General features: G+C 35.5%; 2 protein-coding genes across 7 annotated transcripts in view; both read right to left on the bottom strand.

The window, feature by feature from the left end:
* Positions 1 to 7554, bottom strand: part of htt (huntingtin) — a 44037-nt gene extending 36483 nt beyond the window's left edge. For 5 of the 6 annotated variants that reach the window (XM_015604698.3, XM_015604706.3, XM_015604700.3 and 2 more), the window contains exons 1-9: positions 7107 to 7554; positions 5345 to 5428; positions 4132 to 4252; positions 3931 to 3990; positions 3364 to 3443; positions 3092 to 3230; positions 842 to 983; positions 522 to 700; positions 229 to 433 (exon numbers count right to left, since the gene is read on the bottom strand). In XM_015604698.3, the coding sequence (XP_015460184.3) occupies positions 229 to 433; positions 522 to 700; positions 842 to 983; positions 3092 to 3230; positions 3364 to 3443; positions 3931 to 3990; positions 4132 to 4252; positions 5345 to 5428; positions 7107 to 7204 (1108 nt within the window). In that variant the 5' untranslated portion in view covers positions 7205 to 7554. The remainder of the gene's footprint in view (positions 1 to 228; positions 434 to 521; positions 701 to 841; positions 984 to 3091; positions 3231 to 3363; positions 3444 to 3930; positions 3991 to 4131; positions 4253 to 5344; positions 5429 to 7106) is intronic. The other variant, XM_022684504.2, reaches the window with a different exon arrangement.
* Positions 7555 to 9112: 1558 nt separating this feature from the next.
* On the bottom strand, positions 9113 to 12491 carry LOC103043626 (C-type lectin domain family 4 member E). The gene is made up of 5 exons (XM_022684807.2): positions 12367 to 12491; positions 11376 to 11627; positions 11102 to 11226; positions 10362 to 10465; positions 9113 to 9291 (listed from the first exon to the last, which is right to left on the bottom strand). Exons 1-5 carry the CDS (start codon positions 12431 to 12433, stop codon positions 9153 to 9155), a joined length of 687 nt encoding a protein of 228 aa, XP_022540528.2. The 5' UTR covers positions 12434 to 12491; the 3' UTR covers positions 9113 to 9152.
* Between the last annotated feature and the right edge of the window lie 48 nt (positions 12492 to 12539).

The raw sequence follows: 12539 nt of genomic DNA, 5'->3' as shown, positions 1-12539 counted from the left end.
AACTGAAAAAGTTTAAAAGTATGGACCAAACAAAGTAGATGCAAAAGCACCCTTACATTATCTGCCGATTCGACAAATATATAAAATAAAAAACCTGATCAAAATGGATAGGTTAAAAAAACATATTATTTAAAAATGGTAATGAGGAACAGTAGGCACTACAGAAGCAGTAAGAAGGCTGAATAATGTAATACATGATGTAATAATAATAAAAATTAAAGAAAATACCAATAAGCTCAACGATGCTTCCACTTCGAGTGCGGCTTAACGTTTCCTCTCTGAAGACACTGGTGCATGCGATGCTCCCGGGAGTTATGAGTGTGTGGAGGAGCTCAGGAGAAGGTGTACGGAACAGCTGCTGCAGAAGCTCTAGAGAAGCAGTCACCACGTTATGGTCATGGTGCTGTGTGTAGTGTAGCGTCAGCTCGTACACCTGAAAAACGAGACACACTTTATCTCACAAATCATGAATTAAAAAAATGTACACGAAGAGAACCTGAGGACCTGCATGATTGTAATACCTGTATAAGCTGTTCAGGTGTCGGGGAGATTTCTGCCTCTTTTCGCATGACACCAAAGCTGCCCTTCAGGCTGGTGCTCGCATCCTGCTGCTGCAGAAGGGGCATCAAGTAGCGCAGTGTCAGTAACACACCCAGAATAAGGTGGCTGGAGTGCTCCTCATCCACTGGAACCACGAGACCTGAGAGAGAAAATACAGAAAAAAACAGACAAAAGAAAACCGGCTCAAGATTAGTTTAAATATGGAAAATATAAAAATAAGAAAAGCTACATTATGCCAAGAGAGCTGTGAGCATATGTTGATGTACAGCACATACTGTACCTAGCAGCACGTTGAGGAGCCAAGTGTAGAAATAGTTTGTCCTACGCGAATGCTGACACACGCTGACAGCAGAGCTGGCCGCTGTGCGCCGGATAGTGGGAGAGCTGGACTTCAGATTTGCCACAAAGGCTTTCAGAAGCACCTGCATACACACAAAGAGCAATGATTTCATCAACAATCAGACAAAAATAAACCATGTATTCTCCAGTACGATGAGTCTGGACCAAGTATGCTTGGTTGGAAAAGTAAATATATATAATTTATGTAATGTGTTACATAATTAATGAACAAATTTGTTGCACTTCTTTAGAATATTACATAATGCTCCTAATTGCTTAATTCTAAATAGGTATCAACGAGTCCACAAATAAATGTATTCGCACTCAATGGAAAAAGATGGTATCGATGCATCTCTACTAATATTATTGGTCTTGACTGTGAGTTCTACAATGAATTAAACCAATAATTTATTTCTTTGTAGAAATATAGGTTTAGACAAATAGTGATACACTTGAGAATCACAATATAATGTTTTACAATACTGTACTAATTCTCAAAAACACAGTAACGAATCTTAATTAATGGCTTACATGCAAATCTTAGTGGCAGACACTCTTAAAAGTGCTGCACTGTGTTCAGATCCTCACCGTTCTGACTGCATAAAATTTCATCTAACTTGTAATGTAGCAATATGCTACAATATTTTTTAGAATATTGACAATAAACAGACATACTTTCAGCATTTTTTTTAATACTTTTTTTCATTGTCATTTCACTTTGCTTAAATGTAAAGCTTTGTCTCATAACTGGCATATAATTGACTTATTGTGACATATAATTTGAATAATCTGTAAATTTTTAAGAGCATTTATTTATGAAAATTGTAAAACAAAACATTATTATTAAATATAATTCTGACACAGACAGTCAGATACTTAGGACACAGCTGTTATGTCTGCCTTTTTGTTTCTAATCAATGGCATTCTTACCACAGTAACAGAAACTGTTTTTACATAATACATAATTAGAACATATTTAAGTAATTTGTAAATCATTACACTGTAAAACTGTGTTTATACTGAGGAGCTGCTCAGGGCAGAACCTCTAATAGCACTTAACCAGACAACTTTGGCCTCTCTGTCTCTGCAAGGCTAAAGTGCATGTCCCATCCATTTGTGAAAGAGCTCAGGGAAAAACACTCCATCTCATGGAACGTGAGATAAGAAAGGATAAAGAGAAAAAAGACAAAGAGTGCAAGAGCCTAGGAGAGTTAGAGAGATCATAGATAATTGAAGCCAATCTGAGTGAGTCAGTTTCTATATTTAGAGTATGATGTCACTCCTGTGCTCTCATGACTAGCACCCCAGTGTGCCAACAACTAATAGCAACAACAAAAAAAAAGGAAAAACCGTTAGACTACCCAGCTGTATTATGATCACATGACTGTTCCAGCACCATAAATGATTTGAGGCTGCTTAACAGGGAGTTTAACATAGCAGTGAATCAGTACATTAAGAAACTAATCACCTGAGCATTAGACCTGACAGCTGGGCTCTTTTTTCCACCTTCATCTGAAGGTGAAATGACAACAGCACCGCAGTGCCAAAATCCTGACTCAGAAACCTGGCAGAATCACAGTTTCAGATTATGGGACTCAAAGAAATCCTTCCCTACTGACTGCAACACCCCTCAGTCATCTGCAGGTCTTATGACTTTTGAGATGAGCTTTTTTTTTTATATTATTCATTATACAACAAAGCTTAAATAATTTCTTTAACTCAAGGCATCTTCATGGGGAAATTAAAGACTTTTTAATACCACTTAGAGACAAAATAAAGATCAGGTCTATAATAATAGCACACAACACCAGACATCAAAGTACACTTTTCTGACCAAAAAATATACAAAAAAACATAAATGAACTGTCTGTCCAATGAAAATAGGGCCCAATGCAAAATTAGGGTTAGCCGAAAGCTTTTCATTAAATTTACTATTCCCAAAGCCTACAGTATGTCTATACTAACAATAATACTACTAATAATAAATGCACCTGAAAATAATGCTATCAGTTATGATTAGTTCAGTCTGCAAATAATCAGCAACCTAACTTGCACATTACATTTGGAAACTATTCACTCTCTGTTGCAATTTTAAGACTTTTGGGGGATGGATTTAACACATTTTAAGACAAATAAATCTGCAGATACTCTAATAACTGCTTTTAATACTTTAAGAGTTCTGGTACCCTACCTTGATCTCCCCATCATTAGCGAAGTGTCCGAGTGCTGCCATAATTTTGGGCATTGAGGCGGCCAGTGTCTCCTGTACCGTCTCCTCCTGGCGCTTAGTGATCCGGGTCAAGCATGGTAAAAGATTCACCAGGTACGGCCTAAAACCAGTGGAAACAGATAGAGTTATATGCAGTTAAGGTGGAAATGTGGGTTATACAGAAGAATCAATACAGTACTTATCAGTACATCAACAAATAGTTTTGTTTCACTAAACTTGAAAAAATAACGTACCTGCATTTCTGTGGACGCACTAGATGAGCGAGTTCTGCAAACCTCCACAGGGCTGCCCGCAAACTCCGAGAGGCACCATTCTAAAAATGCAGAAGACAATGAGAGAGAAGACACACAATTTATTTAACTAAAAAATAGTGAAAACTCTCCTGACCTTTAAAACACACAGATATAATAATGCCCACATTTTAACATAATAAATAGAGACAGAAACATAGATTGATTATGCATGGTTTCGACCAATTTTCAACTACAATATGTCATTTGCAATCAACAGAAATTCACAGGAAGCTGAAGTTCTTTTTCTCTAGCTGGAACTACAGAATACAGATAGTTTTAGCGCTGGATTAGCAGCCTTTTTGGTTGTGTTTTTCACTTTGAGCTTTGTGGTGCTGTTCTGCAGGTACAGGGATTCATAAACTCTCTCAGATGGAGCTCCACAGTTATTTAAATACTGCTAATTATATTAAATACATTTCTTATGTCATTGCAATTTAACTACAGGTTGGGTACAACATATTCCAAACAATACAATATACCTACTGGGAAACACAAACTTTAACATACCTTTTTAATCTCTTTGTACAGCTCAAGCTGCAGTCTAGGCAAGTTTGAATCCATTAATGCCTATTTAGAGAGAGAACATGTTAAGCATTCTGAACTGCAAAGCATTGCACAACATTTCACTACAGAATGTACAATTATGACAAATTTAAAACACTACAACATATATGAGACAACGTGACATTAAAAAAGTACAGAACTCACTTTAATAATTTTGTTCAGGCACTCATCTGCTACCATCCTGACATCGGACTCCTTATCGTCGCTGCACAGCAGGAACATTTCCATTGCGATGCCCAGAAGTTTCTGGAACTCTGGAGAAGTCCTGATCCCAGAATCACAGTAAATAAAAGAGACATCAATACATAAAAACAAGATAAATAGCATTACCATAACCCCATCAGCACTTTCTAGTCTCCTGTGACTGGGGGACGGCACTCACCAAACTAGATTTATTCATCTGATGTGTTAAACAAACTCTGTGGAGTACACTACTGAATTGTTACAAACCTAACAAATTAATATGAACATACATCAGCCTTATAAACACAGGCATTAATTTAATTATTTATTCATCTTGTGTGATTCAATTAGAAGCAAACTGCATTTTTATCAAGTCAGTCAAACTAATATAGTCATGGTCTGGACACTACAGAAAGATCACTTTAATTAACTGTCATCATAGCAGCAAGCTTCTTTAGTCAGCGAGAGGATGACATATTAAGACACAGTAACAGCACTGCAAGACATTCTTCTGCAGCTGAAGTAGACTGTTTTTCTCAATTGCTATGACAGAGAACATTTGTACAAGTTATTTGGTGGATCTTTCACAGCCTTCAAGGGGTGAAAAGCAGCACCATAAAACCATACAATTAAACCATTTATTTATATCATCCAAAAATTGATTATTGTGAGAGGCCTACAAACAAACAGCACATTATTATTTCTTCAGTATATTTGGTGTACATTAGAGTGTTATTTTCTGAGAATATTTTCATTATTCAAAAAAAAAATGCTTAAAATGTGAGGCATCCTAAAAACCTTAACTACAACCATCACATTGTGCTACACATTTGTTCTCCTTGAGAAAAAAACGAAATAAGTAAATCCAGATAACATTTTTCCAAAGGTCTTTTATTCCACATTCCTAGTGAGTGGTGGTGTTTTGAGCCCTGTGTTAATCTGAGTCCCTGAATAAATCAGTTTTATGTCTTTAGTTGATACTTTTAATAATCTGTTTTTAATGACTAATAAAATGTAAAAAAAAAAAATAATAAATAAAAATAATAATAATAATAATAATAATTAAAAAATAATAATAATAATATAAATATTAATAATAATAATCTGTTAATCCTTAATCTGAATTGCTTTATAAATGTGTTACTCACAAGATCAAACAACAAGTACTGCATACCTCAGAGATTGTGCTACGATGTTCTCGCATATCGTCAAACAATGAGTCACTCTGTCCTTTTTGGTCGTGGCTAGATCTTTTTTCCTACAAAGAAGTAACATGTTTTAGCAATTAACAAATAAACAACTGAAAAAACATGGTCAAAATGAGAATTTTTATTTTTATTATATTTCTGACTGTTCCTTAATCTAAAAACAAATAAGAAATAAACTGCACTACAAATGTACAACAAAAGAGTTCAGCTCATTTCTGAGGAATCATTCTGAGGATCATTTGTTCTTTATACTCTTCCAGCAATACAGCCAAGACAGGCTCTTCAGAGGCATGCATAACAAGTTTCTGTGTAAACTACTTTAAAGTTAAAAAGGGTAATTATTTTTATTACTCTAGTCTTTTAAACAGTAAGAACTCTCTGACTACAGATTTAAGGTAGGTAGATGATTGAAAAACTTGGGTGCATAATCCCTCTTGGTAGTAAGAATACAATATATACAAAATATAAAAATACAGGACAAAGGCACATTATACATATATATATATATATATATATATATATATATATATATATATATATACAAATATATATATATATACATATACATATATATATATATATATATATATATATATATATATATATATACACACACACATATACACACAATTCGCAAGAATGTTCAGATTGTACATTTTCCTGACCTAGCACACATGATTTCAGCTCCATTTTACAGATAGAGGTTTTAAAAACCATGCACCATTTTCTTTTCAGTTCACACTTAATTGCTACTTGTGTTTGTCTATCACATAACATCCCAATATAATATAATTACGTTTGTTTGTGTAACGTATAACTACGTTATTTCTTTGTGTAAGTGTTCAGTGTATTACCATATACATAAGAATATACAGACTAATCATTGCACCTTTCCCAGCTTAACAGGAGAAAGATAAAACCTTCTTAACTTTAAATTGAAGTCAAGGTAAAAATAATTTATATTAGGTTATCTTGGGGAATTTCTATTGGTGCATTGAGCAATAAAACTTTGACAAAGTGTGAAAATGTTTATTTGTTCAAATTAACTAAAAATTAAACTGTCAAAAACGGAGATGCTTGATTTTTATTTTTAGCAACGATATACAGCTATGTAGCTATATAAACAAGAATATACAGATGAATACCTGCATCACTTCCAGCTCTAGCACACCTGATATCTGCTTCAGTATATATCTAATAATATATCTAATAGGCAATAATTAAGCTGATGTAAAGGAAAAACATAACACAGCTAACCTAATGCTTTTACTGGGCACAAGACAAGCTAAGACAAGCTAAGAAGCACTGATTTATTAGCCAGTGCATCACTAGCCATTAAGGTGTTTATCAGCTAGCTATTGCAGATAAATGAGTCAGGGTCATTAGATTGTATGCACTGAAAATGCTTTCCTAAAGACAGATAGCCAAATAGCTAACCTACTATTTAATAAAATTAACTAACGTTTCCTAACACTGTATTATTTGGTATAAGCAAATCTTGACCGTTAGCTAGTTAGTAAGGTAGCTAAGCAGGTCAGCTGACGTCTTTGGCTACCAGCTTGACAGCTAGCAACATAGCTTAGCTAAGCTAACTGGCTAAATATGTCAACACATAACGCTAGCTAAGCTAATTAGCTAACCTAGCTAAATGACTGGTTTAGACTGGTGGAGACACGGCTAGCCAGCTAACGCTGTAGCTACGTTATCGTCCCCTCCCCTCAGACTTACTGTTTCTGGACGAGCTCCTCGGCTGACAGCGGGCCCTGCTGCTGCTGGAACGACTTCAGCGATTCGAAGGCCTTCATCAGCTTCTCCATGGTGGCCATGACAGCGGGCCGCGCGGCCGGCGAGCTCCGGGGGAACAGCCGCCAGCCAGCGGGCTAGGTACTAACTAGCTTAGCTTAGCTTAGCCAGCTAATATTTACACCTGTGGGGTTAGCCAGCCTGCTAACCAGCGCGCAGGGCGAGCAACGCTCCGAGAAACAGCCCACGGGAATTCAGCAGCCCGACAGTACCGGGGAAAACCCGCAGCGACCGTGAGCCTCGGCCGTTAAACCCGTTACCGGACTCCGCGCGCGCCGGGACGTCAGCGGGACGCAGAAAGCGCGAGCGGAGCGCAGCTCACAGCGGGTCTGATCCGCACAGCCATCTTTACACCGCAGCAACCCGCGAGCACAATACACACAGCGAACAGAGAAACCTGTCAAAATAAGAGTCCTCCCACCCCCTCAGCAGAAACCCATTCATTCCTGAAAGTCCGTGCTCATTCATGTTTTGGTATACCTTCTATACAACATGGATGGATAGATGGATGGATGGTAGGGGTGGGCGATATGGCTCTAAAATAATATCACAATATTTGCGATAACGATATACTTGGCGATATAGGAAAACAGAAAAATGGATGGATGGATGGATGGATGGATGGTCATTTGAGCACGGAAAAAGATCACTGTATCAGTAGCATTCGGTTCTGTCAGAATAAATAAATAAATATATGAAATATAAAATATACAGTAAATACATAAATAGAATTGAATTGAACAGATAGATAGACAGACACATAAAATACATACATAAATTGATTAGATTTTAATAGAAGTGAATGGATAGGTAGAACGCATAATAAGAACAATAGAGAACAGAAAATATGGTGTGTTGAGCAAAGTATGATTCAATATCAATCCACTGTGAACTGTCTCTATAGCAAATAAAATCTGCATTTTTGGATTTTAGTTCATTAGACAAACCATGTAGAGTACCAATCAAACGTCTAAATGTATTTAAATTAAACTATTTCTTTTTATGATGTTCTACATTGTCAAAATTATTCAAGACATCAAATAAATAAACTTAAGAAACATAGATACGTCTTCATTCACTAACTGTAACAATGTCTCCCTCTGCTGGCCCTAATTGGTTACTACAGACTAGTGCTGCTCCCACAGGAGCCTAAACTGTGTTTGTATGGCTGGTTTAACCTTTTTTTTTACCCTTTTCTCTTCTTTTATAGGTCTGGATTATGGATGTGTCTGTTCTCTGCTCTGGCCTTCCTGTGTGTTGACAGCTGCCTGTTTTCATGACTATGAGTTTTAGACAAGACCTGAAAAACTCATGCAGTACATGCAGTCTGTTAAACTCTGCATTTACTACCCACCCAAACACAGCTTTTCCCTCGGGCTTTCAGGGGCCTTAACAGTTTAACACTAACTAACAGATGTCGCTCCACAGGCCATCAATGCCTTTACACATTGTGATGATTTAAGCAATTGTATATACAGTGTTACCCCTGGACTCCATTCTTATACACAAAGGGCCAGTGTTAATTATTTATTCTAAACTTTAGTTGTGTGGCTTATTGTATTTTATGTGCAGTGCCACTTCCCCTGCTGCTCCTCTCCTAGTTTACTAATTTTCAATCAATCTATCAATAAATCACTAATATTTTTTTCTCAGAGGTACAATGAGAGTGACCCTCATTTTCATTGCAGCCAAACATTTAAAGATATTAAAGACAGGGACTGAAAGAGAAAATAAAAACACAATCTACTCACAACTAATATAAAATTATTAAATTAGCATTTATTTATAAAATAAAAAATAAATTAATATAAATAGGACTAATTAAATCAAAAATCCTGCCTACGAAGACTACAACTTAATATAAAATATATACAAATTAGAACATGTTCAGTTTACATAAGCTAAAGTAAAAAAAAAAGTGCATTTTCCACTTAAAGAAATGAGAATAATTTATTTTAAAGGGTGTGTAATCTATCTTTCACACACCCAGTGCTTCTCATAAGAGCACTGGTAATCATTCCAGGTTCTTAACGGATTTATCCCAGTCGTTTGTATGGAAGCACAGTTTTGGTTTCCATTAAAGTTGTTGGGCTGATCTTCCATCCAGTACCTGAAACAGCACAGGAGTAGGGTTCATGTTTAATTACTGATTTCACCCAAAATCACATAAAACACAACATCTCTTAGTGATTCTCAGTCCTACTCAAATCTGGCATCCAGAGGGCAGCAGTGTAACCCTCTACAACATCATTGCCAGCCCATCACTGCTCCATTGCTACCTGTTACTTTTATTTTACCCAAAGAAACATGTAGCTGTATTGGGGGGGAAAAAAAAAACAACAATGTATGCATATTGATTATGTACATTTTGAAGCAGTGTTTACCTTACAAAACTTTTTTTTCATTTAAATACATAAAAGCAAAAAAAAAGAGTATTCCAAATGATTTGAGTATTCCATGATGTGGGCCTTTATAAGAGCTGTTTTTATGATTTAAATCTTGTTGAACTGAGTGAAACAACAAAAACGTTTCTGGATTCATTTCACTCAGTGCATGTTTAACCATCCAAAAAGTAGAAAAGTATTCCTAGAAACCTATATATAATTAAACTGTTGGATTATTAAACACGGTTTACGTATAATAGTTCACTTCTCCTTTGAAACACAAATGCAATCATATCATGTTTGTTATAATAAGGATTAACATGACCCTAAGTGTGTGCATTTGATAGGATGTTGCGATTACATTAAATTAGTAATTTTCCATTTACATGCACAGTAATTAAAAAAATATATATTCTGAAATTAATTTTAGATGTTTAAATGCAATATTATTAAACTATAAATCTGGCCAATTTGATCTGCAACATAACAGGAGGTTTTAGACATGACTAAAATATTGAAAATGCTTTTTTTCTGTTTGGCCAGCGCAAATTATGTTGAAACCCTTAAAATCTCAGTGTCACTGGGTAGAGCTTTGTTGTTAATGGTAAATTATAAATACACTCCTCTCCAAAAGTATTGGAAAATTTAGGTCAATCCCATTTCAGCCTTTATTTCCAGGTATTTGTATCTGAAAATCTAGGTCAGGAACCATTACATTAACAGCCAATAGGAGTAAAAGTTCAATAATATTTATTTTTCTTCATTTAAGTAATAAAAGTAATAAAAAGTCTCTCACCCCAGAGTTTGTGTCGTGTTGTCTACCCATTTCCAAACTCCCTCTGTTTCTTCATCAGTTAGACCAATCCACATATCCTCTCTGGAAAATCCTGATACAAAAATCTGTTTACATGTAGTAAAATACATTACTAGCATGTGCCCCTTATTATCTATCTATCTATCTATCTATCTATCTATCTATCTATCTATCTATCTATCTATCTATCTATCTATCTATCTATCTATCTATCTATCTACACCCAGTATTTTCTACACTAAAATCATACAGTAAATAACTCTTTAACAATGTTCTTCTGTAAAACTGTAGAACGCAATGCATCTTGGGATGTCCTATGAAAACAGCTGTCATCTGTATATATAACTGTAACATTTGTGGGAAAAACAGGTGTTTATATTTAAAACATTTTACGGACATTTACTGCTTTGTTGTGAGACCAGAAACAGCCTACAAACATCCCTAATTTGCATATTGGGCGTGTCTTCCCACGCCTAACTTACCATTAGTGTGGATTCTTGCCTGCCAGGGCTATTTCCTGTTGGGTACTGAGTTATATTTTATATAATGGTTGCTTTCCTGGACACAGGGGTGTAGGTCTTAAGAGCAAGTAACATTTACTTTACTGCCAAGCATGATTTCACATGCTTTACAGTATTATGTCAATAATCATTTTGCAGCACTTTACTGGAACTAAAGACCCCAAACATTGAAAGTACAATCTTTCTCTCTCTGTCTCTCACCTGTTCCTCCTTTGTGTTTATGATCACCAGGTCAGCACCTATCGTCCTGCAGTGCTGTCTGCTCTTAGCCCAGGTCTTTTTCTCAGTAGAGGTGTAGTAAATGCTGGAGTTAAAATACCTCCAACCTTGAGGAAGAGCAGTGGTTAAATTATTATTATGCATTTAGTTTATTTATAGATATATTTAGTGTAACAACTGTCCGAACAAACAGTCATCAGAAGAAAAAGCTTGAATTATTACCTTTAAATAAAGAAACATAATAAACTAAGCTTACCTAAATGATTGAACTTCTGTGCTATCCTCTGGTTCTCGCTCTGTAAAAGACGCTGGGCCGTGGTCAGACTGGTGTAACTGGTCTGTAACAGGTCTTTCTCTATAGTAAGGTTATTGATAGTGTTTTGTAAATGTTCTTTATCAAACATGTGCTTCAGACACAGTGTGGTGATGGTAGCAGCTTGGAGAACACACAGTAGCCCCAAACATCCTGCAGAGATTCTCATGCACTTGTTCAGAGTTGACTCAGCTTCTAAAGAAATATCCGCCCACACACACACACACACACACACACACACACACACATTTTCATTCATAACACCCTTATTATGCAGAACTCAGATATGTAGACAAATTTTGTAATGGAATGTTTTCTTTCATGCTTTAAATAACCGTTTTCTCCTCTAATCAAAAACATTTACCAAGTTTTATATACAGTATATTATGCTACACTACATGCTTGTTATATCAGTACAATCCCATTTACTGTATTTCATCCAAAGTTTAATAGCATGTTGCGAATTCTGGAATAAGTACATACTTTATTAGTAATACTTTATTATTAAAGCCCCTATTGTACTGTAGGTCCCCTTTAAATAAAGGTTTACCATGTACAAGAATCCTAATTTTTTGTGGACACCCGAGTCTGAGAGGATTCGATTTATAAAGGATATGATTTATAAAGAACCTATTACACAGTTATTACTTTCTCCCTTCCAAAGTATGGGGCCAGACTTTAAACATAATTAATCAGGGAAATTTTTTGTGATTAAAACAATTGTTTTGTCAACTAATATAAATGTACTTTCATTTCTAAAATTAATCATTTAATCTACATTATACACTATTTGAAAGTCTTAAGACTAGATAGATTAATCTAAAAATGCTTTAAGGAACATTTACTTCTAAAAGTCTTTTCTTGAAGGTTTCTTGAAGTTTCTCAAGGAACTTTTAACTGTGATTTTTACACAAAAAAAAAATCAGTGACTTACTTTTGACAGGAATAGTAAAGACATCCATCTTCATTTTCTCCTCAAATTCATAAACAGTTGTAGTCATGTTTGCATATAGAAGCGGTCAGGAATGCACTCAAATGCTGCAGAGAAATGTGTTCTGTTCATGTAAGGTGTGAGGGTGGTCTTTTGCTGTATATGTGAAAGGGTAT

This window comes from Astyanax mexicanus, chromosome 7 (genome assembly GCF_023375975.1).
Source record: "Astyanax mexicanus isolate ESR-SI-001 chromosome 7, AstMex3_surface, whole genome shotgun sequence".
Classification (NCBI taxonomy): Eukaryota; Metazoa; Chordata; class Actinopteri; order Characiformes; family Acestrorhamphidae; genus Astyanax; species Astyanax mexicanus.
This window is presented reverse-complemented; position numbering and strand designations above follow the sequence as displayed.

What these genes read in the sequence shown, in the direction of transcription:
- LOC103043626 (XM_022684807.2), bottom strand. Translation starts at nt 12,433, where the DNA reads ATGACTACAACTGTTTATGAATTTGAGGAGAAAATGAAGATGGATGTC. An exon ending in ACAGAAGTTCAATCATTTAG is followed by an intron (nt 11,227 to 11,375) that starts GTAAGCTTAGTT and finishes CTCTTCCTCAAG; the next exon opens with GTTGGAGGTATTTTAACTCC. An exon ending in AACACGACACAAACTCTGGG is followed by an intron (nt 9,292 to 10,361) that starts GTGAGAGACTTT and finishes GTGCTGTTTCAG; the next exon opens with GTACTGGATGGAAGATCAGC.